A 24,643-nucleotide genomic window follows, 5' to 3' on the forward strand; every position below is an offset into this window, starting at 1 on the left:
AGAGGAATGATTGTTTTCATTTCTTTAATATTCTTTAAATTATTTCAATTCATGTTTATGCTTAATAACAGCACCAATGAAGAATATTAAAATATGCATTATGTGTTATATTATATTATAATATTATACACAGCATAATATTGATTTTTAAATTCTCAGTAATGTACTATGATTGGGACTTCCCTCGCAGTCCAGTGGTTAAGACTCCGTGCTCCCAATGCCGGGGGCCCAGGTTCAATCGCTGGGAACCCTGGTTGGGGAAGTAAGATCCCACATACCACAACCAAGCCCGCGGCAACAAAGACCCAGCGCAGCCTAAATAAATAAATAGGTCGGGGAACTAAGATCCCACATACCACAATTAAGCCTGTGCCGCAACAAAGACCCAGTGCAGCCTAATAAATAAATAAATAAATAATAAATAAAAATTTAAAAAATTATAAAAAATATATATATATACTATGATTCTATAGTATGAAGTAGTGACTACAAAATTTGCCTGTGCTTTAGAATTTTAAAAAAAGCCATTTCTTTTTAAAAAATTTTTATTGAAGCATAGTTGATTTACAATGTTGTGTTAATTTTTGCTGTACAGCAAAGTCATTCAGTTATACTTATATATTCTTTTTCATATTCCTTTCCATTATGGCTTATCACAGGATATTGAATACAGTTTCCTGTTCTATACAGTAGGACCTTGTTTATCCATCCTATATGTAATAGTTGGCATCTGCTAATCCCAAACTCCCAATCCTTCTCTCCCCCTGCCACCCTCCCCCTTGGCAACCACAAGTCTGTTACCTATGTCTATGAGTCTGTTTCTGTTTCACAGATATGTTCATTTGTATCATATTTTAGATTCCACATATAAGTGATATCATATGGTATTTGTCTTTCTCTTTCTGACTTACTTTACTTCGTATGAGAATTTCTAGGTCCATCCATGTTGCTGCATGCAAAGGGCATTATTTCATTTTTAAAAAAAGCCATTTCTGTGCCCCATCTTGAACTGACTGAATCAAACTTACTGCAGAATATGCGACTTGGAAATCTTGGATTTTAGTTTGCTTTTTCCAGTCCCCAGCTGCTGTATGATTAGCCATAGGTGAAATAAGATTGGCAAAATACTGATAATTATTGAAGTTGGGTACTGGATAGATGGGGATTCATTATACTATCATATTTTTGTATATGCATAAAATTTTCCATCACAGAAAAATTTAAAAAAATTCCCAGCTTGCATGTAGCAAGCAGCTTGGCACAAGTCTTGACTATCATTTGGGAGCCACTGTTGTCATTTGGATTCACAATCCTCAAAACATTTACTAAGGATCCAGTGGTAAACCAACTATTGTACAAAGTCTCTGGCTTTGAGATACTTTGAATAGAGGCTAACATGCCACATGAATAAGGGCAGTTAGGTGGGACCCATCATTACTGGCAAACATGGTTGAGAGGAAGCTTCATATAGTTACTTAACTGTCATTGTCCTAACTACTGAATTATTCTATTGTCATTTACCCAAAGCATAGGATTTTTTATATGTTTATTCCTTATCCCAAATGGCTTTTAAAAAAGACATGTAGGATGGAGTGAAATAAGAAACAAAGCATTGATAAACATGTAAAATTCTCTTTCCTGGAAACATGGTAAGGAGATACATAATTTTAATTAGAAGCTACTATGTCTTTCTTATATATCTTTTCCTACAAATTCCCAAAGAAAATTTCACCAAAAATAAATAAATGAAATCAGCAGAACTGGGCCTTTGTACTAATGTATAAAATTCGGGTCATTGGCACATAAATTAGTTATTCATTAGTTTTCCTTTTAAAAAGTTTGCTAAGAAGTTTATTTGTATCTGTTACCATTTCTGTTTGTTTTTTTGTATTTTAATTGCCTTTAATAGTCATTGTTCCTGGATTAGAAAGGACCAAAATGATAGTGGCATATTACATGTTATGGCCCTTTCTAATCTGGAGACCGTGAATATTAGATAATCCTACTACTTTAGGGTTTCATAGGCTCAAAGTATGTCCCCAAATATTTATTTACTACAAAGGGAAAGATAGTAACTTCACAGTGGAGACGCCAGCTGACACCAAATTAACCAAGACCAAGGTTAACCTCACAAGTAATATGACATATTGACATCATGAACCCCTTGGTGTGTCTTCTCACTGAGGACACATGATTATTCTCTGCTGTTCTGGACAAAATGCATAACCTCATTCCAATCATAAGAAAAATATCAGTCACAGGAACTTTTATAGATTGGAAGAGACTTAGGAGAAATAATAACAAAGTGTATTGTGGAATCCTGGAAAGAAAAAAGATACTTTTTTTTAACTGGTAAAATTTGTATACAGTCTGTTGTTTAATTAATAGTATTGTAACAATGTTAGTTTTCTCATTTTGATAACTGTGCTATGGTTATGTAAGTAAGATGTTAACATTAAGGGAAGATGAGTGAGGGATGTATGAGATTTCTCTATACTATTTTTGCAATTTTTCTGTAAATCTAAAATTAGTTCTAAATGAAAAGTTTTAAAAAATCTATCTGCACTATCTATGACCAAGGGCTGATTTTTCTCTCTTTACAAAGATTTCATATAAATCAGTAGGAAAACATAGACACATGGGGATAGTGTTCAAAGGGTATAAACAAGCAACTTTGGTAAAAGAAATACAAACAACTACATGAAAATATGCATCCATTTGCATAATTCAAGAAATGCAAGTCTGATGTCTTATTTTTTAGATTGTCAACTATTAAAATATATGATAACACCCAATTAGTTACTCTTACTAATAACACTTGCATAAGTTGGTATATACCTTTTAGAAGGCAAGGAGCAATTCCTCTGTTAGGAACTTATTACCCTCTGGTACTGCCGGTAACAGATACAAGTACTGCAGTGTTCATTGTAGTAGTGTGTCTAGTAAGAAAAAATGGCCCATCAGTAGTGTAGCTCGTTAAATAAGTAATGAAACGTCCATATAACATTAAAAACGAGTAAGGTGATCTGTTTTTGCTCTGGGAAGAGTTCTAGGATATATTGCTAACTGAAAAATAACAAGGTTCAGAACAACATGTTTAGTATGATTGTATTTGTCTACTTTTTCAAAGTATATAGGTATATGCATAAGAATTTTGGAATGAAAAAGGAACTTTAATAGTGTCTTTTTTGGAAAAGAGAGAGCCCTGGAATTCAAGGACAGGGGCAGTTCACTTTTCATCTTGTATCTTTTTTTAAAAAAATATTATTTATTTATTTATTTGGCTGCGCCAAGGTCTTAGTTGCGGCACACAGGATCTTTAGTTGCGGCATGCGGGCTCTTAGTTGTGGCATGTGTGATCTAGTTCCCTGACCAGGGATCAAACTTGGGCCCCCTGCATTGGGAGCATGGATTCTTAACCACTGGACCACCAAGGAAGTCTCATCTTCTATCTTTCTTTAAGATCTAATTTTTAAAAATCATATTGATATTACCTTTATTTTAAAAACAAAACTACATAATTTTATAAAATCAATAAAATTTATATTTTGAGACCTTCTTGTAAAGATTTTATTTACCGTAAGTGGACATTACCTAATAATAAGTATCATTGGTGAAGTGCAGTATTGAGCACTTTTCATACATCATCTTAATTCATTTATTTATCACAGTTTACTTAATTTTCCTAATTTCTTCTGAAATATGAAAGTTAGATTTCCTTACAAGAACTTTGGCAAATGTATTTGTGTATAAATGGTTAGTGTTCATCACCTAGTATGCTTGTTAAAAACTGTAGACACTTAAACCTCAGACTCTTGTATAGTAAATCTAGGACGGTGCCCAGGAATTTGTATTTTAAAAGAGCTCCTGAGATTTATTCTGATTCTAACTTTAAAACACAGCTTTACAATGAGACTTCCTGTCAAGATGATGTTAGAAATTAGCCTGCTGGTACCTAGAGTCAATTTTCATTCATTGTTTTTTTTTTTTTTTAATTAATTGATTTATTTTTGGCTGTGTTGGATCTTTGTTGCTGCGCTCGGGCTTTCTCTAGTTGTGGCGAACCAGGGCTCCTCTTCGTTGCGGTGCACTGGCTTCTCATTGCTGAGGCTTCTCTTGTTGTGGAACACAGGCTCTAGGCGCATGAGCTTCAGTAATTGTGGCGCATGGGCTCAGTAGTTGTGGCTCGTGGGCTCTAGAGCATAGGCTCAGTAGTTGTGGCGCATGGGCTTCGTTGCTCTGCGGCATGTGGGATCTTCCTGGACCAGGGCTTGAACCTGTGTCCCCTGCATTGGCAGGCGGATTCTTAACCACTGTGCCACCAGGGAAGTCCCATTCATTGTTTTTTAAAATAAATAATTTTAGTTATTTATTTAATCTTGTTTATGGTTTGTTAGAAAAAAACCCTGTTTGCCAATGGGACATAATTTATGAAATCCTTTATTTTTTGTTGTAGTTGATCACAGCCGAGTTAAGTTGACTTTAAAGACTCCTTCTCAAGATTCAGACTATATCAATGCAAATTTTATTAAGGTATGTATTAACTTTAAGTATCAACTCTGCCATATTTAATGTCTTCCTACATACTAATTTTATTAAAAATTTTAAAATTGCCTAACGTGATACCAACAGTAAAAGAAGTAAAATTAAAAGCACAGCCATGACATATTTTTATGGGCTTTCCTTCTAGCTTCCTTATTCATAAAGAGTTTTGCTTGGTTCTATGACAGTGGAGATAAAGTTTTTCTATTTTTGTTTCTTCTTTTACATTGAAGACTTATAAACACCTTACTGATTGCTAAATCTTCTTGTTTGTCCCCTTGAGTTTAGGTACACAAATGTACATGGTCATTTCTGTTGTTGAACCGTATAGGTTGTTTCCAGTTTTTCTTGATGGTATTATTGTAGTGAACATTGTTTTTCTTTTTTTAATTTATTTATTTTATTTATTTATTTTTGGCTGTGTTGGGTCTTCATTGTTGACCACGAGTTTTCTCTAGTTGCGGCTACTCTGCGTTGCAGTGCGTGGGCTTCTCATTGCGGTGCTTCTCTTGTTGTGGAGCATGGGCTGTGGGCACGCAGGCTCAGTACTTGTGGTGTGCAGGTTCTAGAGCGCAGGCTCAGTAGTTGTGGTGTGCGGGCTCTAGAGCGCAGGCTCAGTAGTTGTGGTACATGGGCTTAGTTGCTCCATGGCATGTGGGATCTTCCTGGACCAGGGCTCGAACCTGTGTCCCCTGCATTAGGCTGGTGGATTCTTAACCATTGTACCACCAGGGAAGCCCTGAACATTGTTATTCTTTTGAATAATTTCTTAGAATAAATTACCAGGGCTGGAATTACTGGGTAATACTGATTTAAAATTACAGAATATAAACTTAGATTAAAAACTTTTGGCAATTGTCACTAAGTTTCAAGTGACAGCTGAAATGCAAGATTAAATATAGTCTTTATAGATAACCTTTTTTGGATACTCTGATCAAAAGCAGTCAAGTTTTTAACATATTTATCAGCAGAGAGAGAGAGATTCAAACTGCTACTTGAGTAAATAAAAGACAGTTTTGTTCTGTTAGTTATTCTGTGCTTTTGAATCTTTCTAGTTATATGACAGTATAATTTCAATTATTTTATATATGGTATTTATACATTTTTTTAAGGTTCTTTTTCTTTTTTTAATTAAAAAAATTATTTACTTTATTTTTGGCTGTGTTGGGTCTTCATTGCTGTGTGGGCTTTCTCCAGTTGTGGCGAGTGGGGGCTACTCTTCATTGCGATGCATGGGCTTCTCATTATGGTGGCTTCTTTTGTTGTGGAGCCTGGGCTCTAGGCACTCGGGCTTCAGTAATTGTGGCATGCAGGTTCAGTAGTTGTGGCTTGCACGCTCTAGAACGCAGGCTCAATAGTTGTGGCACACTGGCTTAGTTGTTCCACGGCATGTGGGATCTTCCCGGACCAGGGCTCGAACCCGTGTCCCCTGCACTGGCAGGCAGATTCTTAACCACTGAGCCACCAGGGAAGCCCCTGTACGTATCTTAATATAATATTTTGTTGAGAAAAATATTAAGGTGGTAGGAGTTATATGGTAAAATTAATATCTATGTCAACATTGAACAGTCATAGTTTCAAATAAAAACTGTTTTTACTAAAAAGTCAATTTTACTACAGTTATGGCAAAACCCAAAACTAATAGGTTAAACAAAAATTAACACGTAGGTAGTTCGTTCTTTCAGATATTATTGATGTTTATGTTCTTTAATAAGGACATTTGTTAAAAGTTCTAGGTTTTAATTGCACTTAATAACACTGACTCACTGTATGATTCAATTATGTGCTGGTTTAGTATTTTAGTCCACTATTTTGTTTGATATATTCTTGGGTTTACTATTAGAGTATACATAGCAGGTGCTTAAAAAACTTTAAGTTGAATAAGTAACTAAAGGTAGTTATGGAAGAATCTAGGTAAGAAAGAAGTTAGCTATTCCAGTATTATCTTTTAGAATTGATGCATGCTTTTATGTTTCTGCTAGAGTTAGCTTTGTTGCCTAGGTACTAAGGCTTTTGTTTTTAATTCCTAGGTAACTAATAATTTTAAAATTAGCACAAGGAGGTTTAATTATGAATTCTGTGCACCATGTCTAATAATTACTCAAAAGTAGTAACATTTCATCAGAAGCTGAAGTGAAATATATTTCGCCATGCTTTTATGTACTATTAAAGAAAAATTATTTGGGAATGGTTTAGGCGAAAACAGCAGTATTACTAATAAAATTTGAAAACTTAAAATTTAGGTAAGGAAATATTTTTATTAATCATAATAAATATGAAATTTGCTTTTAACCCTTTTAGGGTGTTTATGGGCCAAAAGCATATGTGGCAACCCAAGGACCTTTAGCAAATACAGTAATAGATTTTTGGAGGATGATATGGGAGTACAATGTTGTAGTAAGTATTACATGTAATGACATGACTTTTGAGCCATAATGATATGTTAATTATAGCTAATGTTTATTAAAAAGACAGCAACTGATGGCTAGGATTTCTCATTAAATTTTGACAAACTTGTCGAAATATTTCAAGAATAGGGTGTGATAATACTTTGAATCTTGTCCTATGTCAGTACTAGTAAGACAACTACCAAATAAGATAGACTGATAGATGAGTGGAGGGAGAGCTATGTGATAAAAACAATTATTATGAAATGTTAATGGTAGAGAATAGATGGTGCCTATACAGAGTTTACTGTAAAATTATTTCAACTTCGCTGTATGTTTGAAATATTACATTATAAAATGTTGGGATGGGTAAGCAAATGTAATAACCTTTATGATCAAAGACAGTTAAATACCTTCAACCTTGATAATTTTATTAAATGTATGTAAAGTATTGCTATTTTATTGGGTAAATATCCTGAACGCGTTATTTTAATATTATGTCAAAAGACAGAAATAAGTCTATCAGCTTCAAAAAATTTAATTCAAATCAAATACATCATGTTATTTGAAGCCAATTTAATTTGTTGATATTTGTTAGTTAGCCCTTTACTTCGAAGGAATGATTTTGATCATTTCTTTAACTCAACCTACTTTTTTTTTTCTGACAGGCCAGGCATACTTTTGCTCAGAATAAAAAATAATTCTTGAAATGTATATTTTATTGAAAAAACAAAATTGTGTTTTAACTGATATATTCTTTATAACTGATATATTCTTTATCTCATCCCACCCCCACTTCTTTTTAGATCATTGTAATGGCCTGTCGTGAATTTGAGATGGGAAGGGTATGTATAACTATTAACACTTAAAATAATTGTGGAGTATTCTTTTTATTACTTCATTTCTAGGGATATATATTCCTGGTCTTTTATTATACTCTTAGCCCTAGTTTTTAAAATAGTTACTTCTTTTCTTTTTTTGTGTTCTGCAGTTGCTTTTATTTCATCAAAAGGAGCCAAATAATCCCCAAGCACATAAACTTTTACATTTTATAAATACATTTAATAGACTTTGTACTGTTACTTAGTAGTCTTCAAATATTTAATGGTGGTGTAAGTAGAACACTTTTTATGGATTGAATAAAATTGAGCAATAAAAATGAATTCAGTAATTCTGATTAATTTTCATCAATTTACAATTCGAATATTCTGATTTCTGTCTCCCAATACCACTACATTTTTGTAATGTTATCTCCAAAGAGAAGAAAATTCCTTAATCTGAAATTTTTAACATTGGTAAAAACTCTGTCCACGTGAAATTAGTTTCAAAACCATTGTGATCTCCTGTAGCATCAATTCTTAAGTCTTCATTTTTAAATGTGGGCTTCTATAAATGTGAGAAACAAATCAAACAAATTATGTGATGATTTGAAGTCTCCTTATACAAAGGTAGTTCATTAGTTAAAGTAAAAAGTCATTTTTAAGTTGTAAAACTTATTATGAAAAATTTCAGTAAAAGATACGTTGCATAAAGCAAGATAATATATCTTTCAGTTATGTGAGATGTTATGATGTATAAATCATTGGAAAACTTTATTTTTACTAGTAATTTTTGTCATTCCGCTCAACCATATCATTTACAAATAGTGGAAGTATTAGCAATATTGGACAGAAAATGAACAGTCTAAGATTAGAAAATAAACAAACTGAGAAAGTAATTAAGTAATTGTAATTACAGTACAAACTGTTAAGTAATTATCTGTTTAAGTATCGTCAGTATGTACCTCAGTACCATTACTATTAATCAGTGGTGTTAGGAAATTTAAATTTCACCTTCCTAATTTTTTTACCGTTACTTTTAAGATTTAGGCTTTGTTTCTCTTCATTCTATTAATAGGCTCACACTGTATATCAGTAATAATACTTGAAAAATTAAGTTGTATTGCATGCAGAAATTTTTGAAGCTAATGTTTTTTTGATTCATAGTGTTTTGTTAGTCAGTTTTGTTGTTTTGTCAGTTAGGGCTATTTGTTTGATAACCTTGACTTTGACTTAGAATGTGACCTAATGGAAAGAGCACAGGTAATAAAATCAAACAGACCTACACTTCACTAGCATTTGGAGCATGGTACATTGAACTGTCCCCTCTGAGCTTCAGCTTCCTCATCTCTGAAACGAATGATAAATTATTACAGATTATGTATATATGATGTTTAACACATTATTTTTGGTATCAATTGTAATTAGTTCATACCTGAAATATAAATTACTCAGTTATTGCTCGTCTGAATGAGGGGCATGTTAGTCACAAGCTTTCATTCTTACTAAGTTAATCTTCTATAAATTTTTCTGTTTCAAGATGTTAAAACTTTACTAGGCAAAACAACAAGAAAAAGAAACCCGTCAATATAATTTAATTTTATCATTTTCTATAAACTTCTACTGGGAAATGAAGTTTGTGGCTTTAAGGCTTCTAAAATATTAATAGTATTTACTCTAAGCTAAACTGACATGCTAGGCAGTTCTACTTTGTTGCCCTGAGAGCAGTATTGTCAGCTTACAGTTAATTCTAGCCTATAGGTAACAATTCCACTTACTATATATGGAACTATGAGAATTTAGTAAGAACTGATGTATTTCCCATGCCAAAGGTTTATTTTAAGCTAAATTGTCACTTAAAGGGTTTCATTTTATTGGGTCTTGGTAAAATTGCATCATTTCTTGCATCAGAATCACTGGATCCTCTGTAAAGTTAGGCTTTCATTCACTTACCTAAGTTTCTAAAATGATGGGGCTTGATATTAGAAACCAATGAAAATTGAATATTCTACTATTTCTATACTTGTTTAAAATGGGAAAGTAAAAGGGGAAACTGTTCAATTACACTTCCTAGAATCTCAAAAGTGGATAGTTTAAATAATACATTATTCTTTTATAGCGTTCCACCAGTGGAACATTTGAAATAAACTCTTATTTAGTACTTGAAGCAATCATATAAGATAAGGATTATTATTCCCATTTTTACAGGTAAAGGAACTAAAGGTCAACCAAACAGTAAAATTGCTACTTGCAAAATTCTTCAGATACCAAGTGGAGTGCTCTTTCCACGATGCCACAGATTTTACACTTAACAAGAATTCAGCCAGTTATTATAGAGATTGTCATTTTACAAGCATTAAAACTTGCCTGGCAACTTTTTATACTGAATGGACCTCCTTGTGCCAGGCACTTTTTTTTTAAGCAATTTTTCTTTTCTAGAGGAGGATCTTTGGAGTCTACTCTATATACCAAGCCGGTAGCAATGAACAGTTTATACACTTATGTTAATAAGGTTCTTATGACTAATCTTGGAGAGGTCATGGTAGCCCACCTTTATGGTTAGTTGGGTAAGTCTGAGAGCTCCTAGCTCCTTGCCTATTGATGGCAGTTTTTCTGTTTTCTGGGAAGGAAGAACAACCTGAACACAAAATATTTGTTGAAGTTCAAGTAAAACAAATGATCAATTATTTACTAACTTTTTTTTGGAAAACAGAAAAAATGTGAGCGCTATTGGCCTTTGTATGGAGAAGACCCTATAACATTTGCACCATTTAAAATTTCTTGTGTAAGTACCTATTTTTATATACATTATTTAATCAGGTAATGAGTATGTTCGACTGATAATTAAATTATAATATGGTATGAACCTGGTTTTATATAAGCCAAGCCTTCAATGTTTTAATGTAAATCTACACTTAATAAACAAACATTAATAATAATGTTTGTTTTTATACTGCTTTTAAACTAAGAAGCTTTGAGAATGACTTTTCATAAACGTATAATTTCCTTGTACCTTATTTTGTTAATTCTGTGTTATTCTTTGTATATAAGTTGATCATAAGTGTTATGTATCTAAGAATAAACGAATAACTGCTTTGAGTGATCTATTTGAAAAGTGGTATATAGAGTATTAGTTTCAAATTCAACAAATAAGAAAGATCCTTGATGACGGAAGTATAGTTTATTATGTTAATCTTTCATATCTATGTTATTCTCCCCAGAATTGTTATAATTATGTACAAAGATGGGTTTGAGAACTTACATCCTGAAAGTAGAGGTTTATCTTTTATGGCAGAAAACTTGATATGAAACTTAAAATATATACCTATTTGATGAGCTGTGGAAGTGAATTAAATTCAGGTTCTAAAACTAACAACACAAATCTGAGAAAATGAATTAAAAAACAAAAACAGTGAAGGAACAACAAAAAAGAAGTAAAATATAAGCTTTAGAATAGAACCAACAATTTGCTTTGGGTTACACATGAAGGTGTCTTTTTTAATCACTTGAAAGAAATATACTGTCTTATTTACTCAACTCAAAGTACGATGATTAAACATACATGAAAATTAAATAAGTTCCCTATATTAGTCACGGTTTTCAAGAGAAACAGAAGCAGTAGGATGTTTATATATAGAGAGAAAGAGGTTTATCATAAGGAATTGGTTCACATGATTATGGAGGCTGGCAAGTACAAAATCTGCAGGGGAGGGTGGGCAAGCTGGAGACCCACGAGGTGCTGATGCTTCAGTTTCACGCTGAAGAGCAGCAGCCTGGAGACCGAGAGCTGATACAATAGTTCTAATCCGAAGGTGGGCAGGCTGAGACCCAGGCAAACTGATGTTCAGCTCCAGTCCAAAGACGGTCTGCTGTAGAACCAAGAAGAGCTAATGTTACACATGAAAGCAGTCTCCTGGAGAATTCTCTGACTTGGAGGAGGCTGGTCCTTTTTTTCTATTCAAGCCTTAACTGATTGGATGAGGGCCAGCCACCTTAGAGAGAGCAGTCTGCACTACTCAAAGTCCACGGATTTAAATGTTAATCTCACCCCAAAACTCCCTCACAGGAACACCAAGAATAACGTATGACCAAGTATCTGAGCACACCATGGCCCAGCCAGGTTGACACATAAAATTAACCATTACATTACCCATCTCATAATTGCTTGTTTTTGACTTTGTTTTCCATGGTTAAATGAAATATAATTTCTTTGATTTTACTCGTCATTGGTGAATTCAAGAAGTCCTTAATTTTATGACTTACTTGTACTTAGGATTTATGAATTCCTCTGATGCTACCAGAAATTTAGTGCTTTCTAGGTTTATGCAGAAAAGGACGCAGGCTGTTTTACACAGTCTCCTTTATAAATACAGTGTGATTTTTGTAATGTTAACTGTAACTCCTAGTTAAATGGCCTGGATTTATAGTCAATACTCTAAAGTCCTGGTTAGAATTAACTGTTTGTGGATTAAATTTAAAAAATTTAAAAATGCTACTGCATTTCATATTGTTTGGAATGAATAAAAACCAATACATAACCATATTGTACTCCAGTGAGGGAACACTACCCCTTCACCAGTTCAGAAAGTATTCTACAATATTAAGTCCCTAGACAGTCCAGGAAACCTAGTTCTGTGCAGCATGGTTGTGTTGAACATTTGTAAATTTAAATGTAATAAGATAATTGTAATGAATGTCACAGTTCAAGTGACCACATATAGTGATTAATAGTCAATAACAAAACAACTTAAAATTTTTTAACAGTTGGGGATCAGAAATAGTAAACAGCTTATAATAATGAATAGAGAAAAGTAAGAAATAGTTTATAATTTGAAAAGATGAATTGACTTTTTGGGTTGGTTTTTCAGTTGCACTAAAAGGTAATTTTTAAAAGTCCTCTTGATAAGAGGTTTGATTTGATTCGTAACAGCTGGTTTGATTTGTCAGTGATGGAATTAATCCATGCTGAAGAAGCAAAATTTTTCTTTCAAAATGGAAAGTAATTTGTATGGCATGTGGTTGTTTCAGACAACTCAGGATTCGTTATCACTGTTGCAAACAAAAAATCAAATTTATAAGTAGAAAGCAAGGAAGTGAAAATAAACATAGTACGTGACTTGACTATACTTGGCAATCAGAGTGTTTGAGACTGAGACAGGACAGTATCAGGAGCTCTCTTGGTTTGGGGATGAGAAGGAGGGTTAAGTGTTGGTGAACAGTGGGGAATGGGCAGGCTGGAGCTCAGTAGCATGTTGCTGTGTGTAACCACTTAGATCAGATAGCAGCACACTGTCCATGGGTCAGTCTAGCTCATTGCCTGTTTTATGAGTGAAGTTTTATTGGAGTACAACCACACCCATTAATTTATATATTTGCCTATCACAACAGCAACATAAAGTAGACAGAGACTTTATGGCCCACAAAGCCAAAAGTATTTATCTCACCTTTTATAGGTGAGAAAAGGTTAAGTCTTAGACCAATATTTTCATTTGTACTCTGTTATGATGAAAATAAGAACATACTTTCCTCTTAATGTTATTTTAAAAAAATATATATTTATTTATTCTGGCTGTGCCGGGTCTTAGTTGAGGCACGTGGGACCTTCATTGCATCATGCAGGCTTCTTAGTTGTGGCATGCAGACTTCTTAGCTGCAGCATGCATGCGGGATCTAGTTCCCTGACCAGGGATCGAACCCGGGCCCCCTGCATTGGGAGCGTGGAGTCTTACCCATCGGACCACCAGGGAAGTCCCCCTGCAATGTTATTTGAAAAGTTCAAAATAAATTACTATGGTTTAAAAAAATTAAAGCAGGAATAATACTGAATTTTTTTTAATTAATAAAGCAGCATACCCTGTTGTTCTTGACAATCGCTGTCCTACCCTGTCTGTAGTTTTAATTAAAAAAGCAAAAAGAATAGTTAGCTTTCTAATATATTGACAAATGATAGTAAGAGACTTTTAAAGTGATTATGTTGTCATCAACCAAAATAATAATTTGGGATTTTGTGAGTGCATCCTTTTCCTTCCACATTTGGCATCCAGTTAATTCAGAGTTGAGTGTTAGGTAGAGAAAATCAAGCTTAATGGAAAGATAAAATGGTTGAAGATGTTTGTAGGTACTAAGGAGTGACATTTTGTTTGTAGGTGTTATTTCTGTTACATGATTCTGGGGATGGTTGTCACTTTGCAAATATTTTGTTGGATGATAGACTCCTAGCTAAGTAATTGGTTAATAGACACTTCTGTTTATAAATAAATAAATAAATAAATAAATAAAACCTAGATAAACAAATTGATGACTTCTAGAATTGTTGTTTTTATAATTATCAGGCATACCTGGAATTTTAAAGATTAATTGCATATGGTGGACTTTAAATATGAGGTTATTGTTTGTTTTGGTGTGTATGTTTTTGTTTTAATGTTCTACTGACTCACAATCGTTTCCCTTTACTTAGGAAGCTGAACAAGCAAGAACAGACTACTTCATTAGGACACTCTTACTTGAATTTCAGAATGTAAGTATTTTCCATTTAGAGATAGTTTCTAAGGATAGTTTTTAAAGAGAGGATATATATAAATAGTATACTGTCTTACCTTACATAGTTAAGGAGGTTTGTTGATTTTTTTAGTTATATAGTTACATTTACATTAGTTACATTTTGAGCCTTATGTTTTATCAATTAAAGTTAATATAATTACTTTCTTAGAACAACTTTCCCTAAAATAAATTTACTGTATTTGGAATAGTTGGTTTCTGTGCTGCAAATATTTTTCCTCTATTGCAGTAAACAGATTATAGTATTATTTACATAATTATTACCCACTTTTACTAGTTTACAATTTTTTAGAAAGAGACAAGCCGCTATTAACGCTAAGTCTTCATTTAGATATAACTTGTTTTCACTGGAGGCCTATGACTTCAGTTTCAGAGCTATATAAAATGATAATTTCTCCAGGAAGGAATCAAAGAAAAATCTGATAGACATTAGAGAATGCCTATCAATTCTTCCTCAATTTCTCTGTTTTTATTATCTTAAATTTTAAATCACTATAAGTAATTAAGCTTGGCCATGACACTCATCATTCTTCCCCAAACAGTGCATTGTAAGCATACTTAACAACTCCTTCCTGTTTATAAGTAGACATGGTTCCAGTACTCTTAGCAACCCTTGACCTGACTAATCATTTCCCTTTAGTTGAGTCAATTATTATCATTTGGCTGCTATTTTTTAATCTATAATATTAATTATAGATACCTTACTGAATTTCAGTATTGTATCAGGCATTTCAATCCTCCTAGCTTCATAGTGGTAGGTACTGTTATCTCTGTTGCCCATAGATGAAGATAAAGAATCTTTGAGAAGTTAGGTAGCTTACCTGAAGTTATTCAGTTAATGGCAGAAGTAGAATTTGAATACAGTTTTACCTGAATTCCAAGCGGTGCTCTTTCTATTAAACACCAGAATAGCCATTCTCAAAACATTCTGATGTCAGGACTCTTACATTCTTAAAAACTGTTGAAGATTCCAAAGAGCTCTTGTTTCTGTGGGTTATATCTTTTAATATTTACTATATTTGAAATTAAAACTGAGAAGTTTTTTTAAAAGCATGAATATACAAGCAGACATTCCATTACCTTTCCAAGTGATGACATCATCCTAAATCATATAGCCTTGAGAAGACTGCTGGACACTCATGAGAGAATGAGAATGAAAATGGCAAATAACACCTTAGTATTATTATAAAAATAGTGTGAAACTCACAGATCCCTTGGAAGGGTAGGGAGATGGGTGGCAGCCCACACCATAATTTGAGTAGGTTTGGGTTTGGACAAGTTCGTTTCTAATTTTCTTTTTGGTTTAAATAGTCTATTAGTCTTCTGATTACAATAGATTCTAAAACAATGCTTATAGTATATTGCTCATCCATTTAATACTGTAGATTAATTAAGTAGTATACATAGTATAATGGTTAAAGTGTAGGTTTAGGAAGTAAGACTGCCTGCTTTCACATCCCATATCTGTCACTTGCTGTGAAACATTGTGCATGTTATTCTTTCTGTCTCAATTTCCTTACCTATAAAATGAGGATAGTATTAACAATACCTTCCCCATGGTGTTACATGGGGATTAAGTAAATTGTTACATGTGAAGCCCTTAGATCAATACTTTATACATGATAAATGTAGGCTATCATTTTTTTAAGGAAGTGCTAAATATGAATTACATCTCTTAGAAATGGCAGTAAAGTGAGATTTGCAGCTTTTCTGTATGCTTTAAAATTTGCAAGTGTATCTTCATAATGGCTGAATTTCTGTTATTCTTGAAGGAATCTCGTAGGCTATATCAGTTTCATTATGTGAACTGGCCAGACCATGATGTTCCCTCATCATTTGATTCTATTCTGGACATGATAAGCTTAATGAGGAAATACCAAGAACATGAAGATGTGCCTATTTGTATTCATTGCAGGTACAGAAAAATTTTCTAAATATTTAAATACTTTGAAATATAGGTGGCATTATAATATGGGTAATGTATGATATTTTGAAACCTAAATTTTGGAATTTCATTAGATAGGTCATTATATGGGTTTCCAAATAGTAAAAGCTATTTGAATCCTGAGGCAGCTTTTCTTCTCTTAATTTTTATTTTACGGTCAATGCTTCTAAAAAATTTAAAACCATAGTACTTATAAAACTACAGTTTATCTCTTTAAGTGACTTATATCTCATTCACATTTGTTATAAAAAGCATCAATAAATGAAATTTTTCAGACTCAGATTTACTGGTTAATTAAATAGTTAAAAGATATTAGTGGAGATGGAACACCAAAGATAGTTTTCTTAGCCATTTGGTTGGATTGTGATGCCTTATATTAGTGAAGTGAAAGGGCTTCTTTTTATGTATGGGCCAGAAAGGTGGCTTGCTGATGGAGATGTGGGAATAAGTTAACAATCTGGTTAATTAAAATTATTTTTCTGTAGTTAATTCTGTGGTTAGTTGACTTTTTAATTAAGTAGTTAATTGGTTAAAAAGATCTATTTAATTATAGAATTAAAAGATAAAGAAATTGCTTTGGCTTAACTTCTTTACAAGTTAGTTGAAATTATTTCCTGTTCTATTAATATTGTCCAGTCAATGTACATAGTTCATAAATCCAATTTGATAGGAAGATTTTCCTTTAAAAAATAAATTGATCATTTAATATTTTTGAACCAAAATAGTATGGTAACTGTAGTGACTTAGATAGCACAAACATAAAAGGAAGGAGTCACTCACAATCCCACTAGAGATGACCACTGTTAAAATTTTAGTGTATGTGCTTTCAATGTGTGTATAGTATTTTTTTTTAAGAATGTTTCCCCATTTCATATATTATGTACATCTTTCTAAGTCATAAATTTTCTTCTGGAATACATTATGACTGCACTGTATTTTATATTTAACCTCCATTTCTTGGCATTTCATTTATTACCCCATTCATTTTCAGCTATTTTAAACAACAATTTAAATATCCAGTGGCCAATCTTATGGTGAAATTGTTGAACACATCTGTAATTCATTAGATATCTAAAAGTGGGATTTCTAAGTTAAAGGACATGAACCTTTTCATACCTTTAGTATATATTTAAAAATTTTTTATCCATAAATTCGATGCTCATTGTAATTAAGCATACCACTGCTGGTTTGTTTGTGGGAATGCCCATTTCCCCATATTTTTCCCAATACTTTTATCTTTTTGTTTCAGTGTCAGTGTGACAGGCAAGCTTTTTTTTTTCTTGGTCATTTATATTCTTTTGTGATTGCTTGTTTGTTTACTTTGCCAGTGATTTTCATCTCAGTAATTATACATTATGAATTCTTTATATGTCTTTATATGTTGAAGATGTTAATGTGTAGTCATGTTGTAAGTGCTCTGGTTTTTCATGGTTTTTATTCTGCCTGTGTTTTACCATACATAATTGTGAATATCTTCATTAACGATTTGTGTACATTGACATATGCTTAGAAAGTCCTTCCCTAACACAGTAGTGTGTAAAAATACACTTGTAGGTTTTTTTAAACATTATATTTTTAATGCATCTGGAATATTTCTGTGATTAAGATAAAGGGTAAGAATCTAATTTTTGCTTTAACTTTGCCTGTACTATTTATTGAATGGTCTAGTCTTTCCGCTTTAATTGGAGAATCCACCATTATGTAATAAATACTTGAATATACTCAAATCTGTTTCTGAATTTTCTGTTGTGTTGCATTGATCTGGTTTTCTGTGTCTCTGTAATATCACACTTTTAACCATCAAGTTTTAAATGTATATCATTTAGCCCTAGTAACTGTTAACTCCAAAATTTTAGAAACATTCTGATGTGTGGAATTGACAAATACATCAGTGGTTTACAATTATTAATGTTTATTGTTAAGACCTTTTTAAAAACCATACTAAGTTGCTTATAATGTAATTTATCAGGAATTCTTAGATTACATGTTTAACAAACTACTGGTACTTCTAAAAGTTTCAAAATACACATTAAAGTGCTGCCCAACTTTTTTTCTGCCTAAAATTATTGTAGTGATGTCAGTAACATCTTTAATTACTCATGGTGATTCTCAATACTTAAGTGCATATGCCTCCCTCTAGCTGAAAATCAGTTGCTTTAAAGTATTTCTGTCATATTTTAAAATAACTAACCTGTGGTATTTTACTTTACATTCTCCAGGTTCTATTAGTTCTTCAGGAGATTAGAGAGCATTAGTGGCCTTTGTTTCTTTGGTGAAATCACTGCTGGTCTTCAAACCAGTTTCTAGGGCTTGTAGCATTTTTCGTCTTTCCTATACCTTTTGCAATTGAAATGATGTAGTTTTCTCCTCTACTCTAAAGCACCAGAGCCATCTAGAACATAGTATAAATTTATATCTGCAAGGTATTTTGTTAGCTAGACAAGGTTTTCTGAGGTAGACAGACTTTCAAAGTGAAGGCTTCTAGGTATTCTGTGAGTTACTTTTGGAAGTTCCTTAAATTAAATGAAAACAAGATATAAATCTTAATGTTAAGGATGTTTGCCATGCACACTCTTTAAGTTGTAGTTTGTTTACTAAATAAGTAGAATTTTGTCAGATTTCTTAAATGATTTTTTGCTTCTGAATATTAACATGTCCACCCACATGTATTTAACGGTTCTTTTACCACAAAAATCAAATTGTTTTTTCAAATTTTATGTCTATAGTGCAGGCTGTGGAAGAACAGGTGCCATTTGTGCCATAGATTATACGTGGAATTTACTAAAAGCTGGGGTAAGAATAATTTTTATGTATCATTACATGTAGTTGATCTGTTATGATTTTCAAACTTGATAATTAATTGCAGTAAATTATAGCATATGTTTTGTTATACATATGTTACTTTTTTAGAAGTAGCTTTGCTATGTAAGAGATAAAGGCAGTGAAAGGTATAAATGATGCATATTACCTTGAGGTAATACACTGGGCAGCAAGATAAACATATTGTCATCCATTTCTTCTGGATGAATTAATACCTACATTAGGCACGTAAACTCTGCATTGACTTTTCCAAATACAGCACTCTTGTTGCCTTTTATATTTATTCTATGTATAAGTATAATCAATTCAGTAAATATTTATGCCTAACTGGAAACATTATATAATATGGTGGTTAAGAATGCTAATAACTGCAGCCAAACGTCCCAGATTAAAACTCTGGCTCTCTCATTTACTAGCTGTGGGATCTTGGTCGATTTACTTAATCTCATTGTGCCACAATTTCTTTATCTGAAAATGGGAATCATAATGTTAATAACTCAAAGAATTAAATAAGTTCTTAAGAAAGTTTGTAAAGTTCCTCAGTACTATGTGTGACATGTAGCAAGTGCTAAATTTAGTGTTCGTTTCTCTTACTATCCCTGGTATTATTGTTGCTACCAGTACTATTTCCAAGAAATTGGGTTTAATACTATGGAGAATATAAAGACATAGCCCTCATTACAGATTTGAAAAGCACAAGTCTCCTCATTGTATGTAGATTTGGTTTATTTGCCGGTTCTATAGTATGTTTATTTTCTATACATTAGGGAGAAGCTTTTATTCTTCATAGCTTTATAGTTTCTATGAATTTGTCAATCTATGTCATATAAAATAGGAATAATAAAATATGTAGTTTCTTTTTCCTTCTTTCTTCCTTCTATTCTTTTTTTCCCTGCCTTCGTTCCATTTTTCACTTTTGCTTAGGGAATATTTAATTGTTTTTAAAATTTATTTATTTATTTACTTTTGGCTGCATTGGGTCTTCATTCCTGCACGTGGGCTTTCTCTAGTTGCAGTGAGCGGGGGCTCCTCTGCGTTGCAGTGCGCGGGCTTCTCATTGCAGTGGCTTCTCTTGTTGTGGAGCACGGCCTCTAGGCGCGCGGGCTTCAGTAGTTGTGGCTTGTGGGCTCTAGAGCACAGGCTCAGTAGTTGTGGCTTGCAGGCTCTAGAGTGCAGGCTCAGTAGTTGTGGTGCACGGGCTTAGTTGCTGTGTGGCATGTGGGATCTTCCCGGACCAGGGCTCAAACTTGTGTCCCCTGCATTGGCAGGCGGCCTCCCAACCACTGTGCCACCAGGGAAGCCCCAGAGTATTTAAATTTTAAACAGTTTTTCAAAAAGCCCTCTGTTAAATTTTATTTTTGTATTCCCCCTAAACAAATCATCTCCTAACACTTGTATGAAAATTTTTAAGTGAATAAAAATGCTAGATTTTAATACATGTTAAAAAGTCAAAGATTAAAATTGGGGGTGCTTCCCTGGTGGCGCAGTGGTTGAGAGTCCGCCTGCCGATGCAGGGGACATGGGTTCGTGCCCCGGTCCGGGAAGATCCCACATGCCGCGGAGCGGCTGGGCCCATGAGCCATGGCCGCTGAGCCTGCGCATCCGGAGCCTGTGCTCCGCAACGGGAGAGGCCACAACAGTGAGAGGCCCGCGTACCGGAAAAAAAAAAAAAAAAAAAAAATTGGGGGAGCAAGAGGCATTTGGTTGAATACTAGCAAACAAACATCTTGTCATTTCAAAAGTTGTGTATTTTGAACACAGTCCCCATTTGATTGAGTTTGACATAACATAAATATAATCTTAAGCCTTAGTTTAGGAAATGATATAAAAATCTTCTGGTGTATATAAAGACTCCCAAGCAGTGAATCTGGAAATCATGTTTAACTCTTCTGTCTTCTTTATCACTCCAAAATATTCTTGTTGATCACCAAGTTCTAGTAATTCTGCCTCAGAAATGTGCCTTAAATCTACCTTTCTGTTTTTTTGGACTGCTTCAGTAAGCCTCCACCAGTTTCTCCCCTTTTCACTCTGTCATCTCCCCTGCTACAAAAGTTACCAAATATCAGATCTGCCCTTGTCATGGTTGCCTATTGCAGTAGTTATAATTCCAGATGTACAAACGAATTGTCTAGGATGTTTCACAGTCTCCAGAGATGTAGCTCTCTTAGCTGGTCATTATGTAGCCAGCCCAGGAAACACTGGCCTCTAGAATGAGTTCAGACTCTATTATGTTTGCAGTCTGATGCCAAGTAGCCTTATCTTTTCTCCTCCTTTGAATTGCTCTCCTTCTTTCAGTCTTTTAGTCAGTTTTATCTACATCAAGCTTCTTAATTCCCCAAATAGATTATACATTTAATCCGCCATGCTTATGTATATTTCACTTTTCACTCACACACCAGTGTTAGTCACAGCATGTTTATTCCCACTGTACTGCAACCATACGTTGGCTGGACATTTATTTGTTCACGTATCTAGCTCACTAGCTTGAGTGCTGAGTGTCAAGATTCGTTCTTGACTAAGCACGGTCTCTGATGCATGATAGATAGTGCTCAATAAATTTTCAGTTACCCAGCACGTATATAAGGTCTGTGTGAAAAGCTGAGTTGAAGACTATTTTACTGTTTTTTCTGAACAGTTGTCCACAGTTCATGTTTTTAATTCTTTGTTTTAGAAAATACCAGAGGAATTTAATGTTTTCAACTTAATACAAGAAATGAGAACACAGAGGCATTCTGCAGTACAAACTAAGGTATAGTTTTTTGTTTCACTTTATAAACTATATTTTTATAAATGCCTTCTTATTTTTTTTAATGTCTTTCCCCTTGTTTATCATTTCATCTCCCTAATAGGAGCAGTATGAGCTTGTTCATAGAGCTATCGCCCAACTGTTTGAAAAACAGCTACAACTATATGAAATTCATGGAGCCCAGAAAATTGCTGATGGAGTGGTAGGTATTCTTCACCTATTAATTTTAGAAAACTTTTAACCAAGATGTGATATTTAGCTTTTTAATTGCCATCTTGTGTTTTATCTGAGAATATCCGTTACAGTTATTATTTTTATTTAACTTTGATTTTTTTTTTTTTAATAAATTTATTTATTTATTTATTTTTGGCTGTGTTGGGTCTTCGTTTCTGTGTGAGGGCTTTCTCCAGTTGCGGAGAGCGGGGGCCATTCTTCATCGCCATGCGCAGGCCTCTTACTGTCGTGGCCTCTCTTGTTGCAGACCACAGGCTCCAGACGCGCAGGCTCAGTAGTTGTGGCTCACGGGCCTAGTTGCTCCGTGGCATGTGGGATCTTCCCAGACCAGGGCTCGAACCCGTGTCCTTTGCGTTAGCAGGCGGATTCTCAACCACTGCGCCACCAGGGAAGCCCTAACTTTGATTTTTTAACTCCTTTCCTTCTTCCTCTTTGAATCTCTATTGTGATGGATATATAATGACTCCACTACAAGTTAAATAATATTCTAAGTAAAATATAGTTATGAATGTAGATCTCAGTCAAAAGTTATATAATTCAATATTGTTTCAAGTGTAAATTACTTTTAACAAATTAACTGCATTTTTCTCTCTCTCCTTCCATCCAACCTAAGTAATTCTAAGTTGATTCTACATGAATTTTGTTTTGTTCTTGGTCATGACGATATAAAGCTTTGTCATTATTTTGTAGGTGCTTTTTAATCATGTAGAAATATAGGACCATAATTAGGTCCCTTTGGGGCTTGTTTTAGTTCACTGTCATTTTAGCGTTAGAATTTATTGGATATTCAAATTTTGACCTGACAAAAATACTCTTTTCTCACAGTGTTCTCATTTCTGCCTCTTTTTAAAGTATTTCTCTTATTTCCTCTATATATCGTCTTATCCTTGAAGGTATCAGGCTGTTTTTTTGGATGAATTTCTTTACATCTTTATTATTGAATCTAAGATGACTATCGCATGATAAACCAATTTAGCCTCAATAACTGAAGTAAAATGAGGAAATTAGTGGCTTTTTTTTTTTTTTTTTTTTTGCGGTACGCGGGCTTCTCACTGTGTGGCCTCTCCCATTGCGGAGCACAGGCTCCGGATGCACAGGCTTAGCGGCCATGGCTCACGGGCCCAGCCGCTCCGCGGCATGTGGGATCTTCCCGGGCTGGGGCACGAACCCGTGTCCCCTGCATCGGCAGGCGGACTCTCAACCACTGCGCCACCAGGGAAGCCCAGTGGCAAAATTTATAACCACTGTTTTCCTTTTTCCCCTTTGTATGGTTTTGGTAATTTCCAAGACTATTTGAAATTTCTTGGTGTTACAAATGAGAGATTTGTTAACCAAAGCTTACCTCAGTGTGTTAAAATAATCTAATATTAATCCATGGGTTTTTGGGACAGTGTATTTCCTTTATTAGACAGGTGATAGTTTCAGATTTTTAAGATTCATATATGTGACCTCATTCTTATTTCCCTTGTTAACATAGAAATCATTTTACAACTATGCCTCATATTATGATCTCTCTTTTCCCTTTAGTTTAACTAAAGCCTGTTATAACCTGTGCTCAATGAAGCCAAATATTTTATAATATAGAATAGAATGCTTATATACTACTGTGTATAATTTTATCTAAATTGAGACTCCTTTAATATTTCAAAAAGCTAAATAGGCTACTTTTTCTTTAACCTTTAATTGAAAAATACTTCTGTTTTTTTCCATAAATGCAATATTAATTTCAAAGTTAAGGTTTTTATACTTCACAGTTATACCATTTCCTTATTTCTAGAAGTGAAAAAATTTTTTAATGTATAGAAAAATTTTTTTCTTTTTTTTTAAATTAATTTTTATTGGAGTATAGTTGCTTTACAATGTTGTGTTTCTGCTGTACAGCAAAGTGAATCAGCTAGAAAAAATTTTAATTAATTAATTTTTATTGAGATATAATTGATATGTAACGTTACTTTCAGGTGTACAACATAGTGATTCAATATTTGCATATATTGTGCAGTTATCACTACAGTAAGTCTAGTTAACATCCATCATCATACATAGTTACAGAATTTTTTTTTTTGTGGGGAGAACTTTTAAGATTTACTCTCTTAGGAATCTTCAAATATAAAATACAGTATTATTAACTATAGTCACCAAACTGTACATTATAGCCTGTGACTTACTTATTTTATAACTGGAAGTTTGAAACTTCTGACCCTGTTTCACCCACTTTGGGCCCCACCACCAACACCACCTCTGGCAAGCACCAGTCTGTTCTCTGTATCTACGAGTTCCATTTTTTGTTTTTTGATTCCACATCTGAGTTCATACAGCATTTGTCTTTTCTCTGACTTAGTTCACTTGATGTAATGCCCTCAAGTTCCATTCATGTTGTTGTAAATGGCAAGGTTTTATTCTTTTTTATGGCTGAATAATATTCCTGTGTGTGTGTATACACACTACATTTTCTTTTCTTTTTTTTTTAATACCACATTTTCTTTATCTGTTCATCAGTGCACAGTTGGGTTGTAAATGATGCTGCAGTGAACATGGGGGTACATGTATCTTTGGTTAGCATTTTTTATCTTCAGTTAGAGTTAGTGTTTTTGTT

The 24,643-nt window shown here is 33.6% G+C and overlaps 1 protein-coding gene across 2 annotated transcripts in view; it reads left to right on the forward strand.

Annotated features, from left to right (window-relative positions):
* PTPN12 (protein tyrosine phosphatase non-receptor type 12) overlaps positions 1–24,643 on the forward strand; it is an 89,135-nt gene that overhangs the window by 36,632 nt on the left and 27,860 nt on the right. For both annotated transcript variants that reach the window (XM_082846751.1, XM_082846752.1), the window contains exons 3-11: positions 4,457–4,533; positions 6,844–6,939; positions 7,736–7,774; positions 10,461–10,532; positions 14,205–14,264; positions 16,078–16,220; positions 18,977–19,043; positions 21,742–21,819; positions 21,920–22,018. In XM_082846751.1, the coding sequence (XP_082702877.1) occupies positions 4,457–4,533; positions 6,844–6,939; positions 7,736–7,774; positions 10,461–10,532; positions 14,205–14,264; positions 16,078–16,220; positions 18,977–19,043; positions 21,742–21,819; positions 21,920–22,018 (731 nt within the window). The remainder of the gene's footprint in view (positions 1–4,456; positions 4,534–6,843; positions 6,940–7,735; positions 7,775–10,460; positions 10,533–14,204; positions 14,265–16,077; positions 16,221–18,976; positions 19,044–21,741; positions 21,820–21,919; positions 22,019–24,643) is intronic.

Source organism: Leucopleurus acutus, assembly GCF_964270905.1.
Source record: "Leucopleurus acutus genome assembly, chromosome: 9".
NCBI classification, from domain to species: Eukaryota; Metazoa; Chordata; class Mammalia; order Artiodactyla; family Delphinidae; genus Leucopleurus; species Leucopleurus acutus.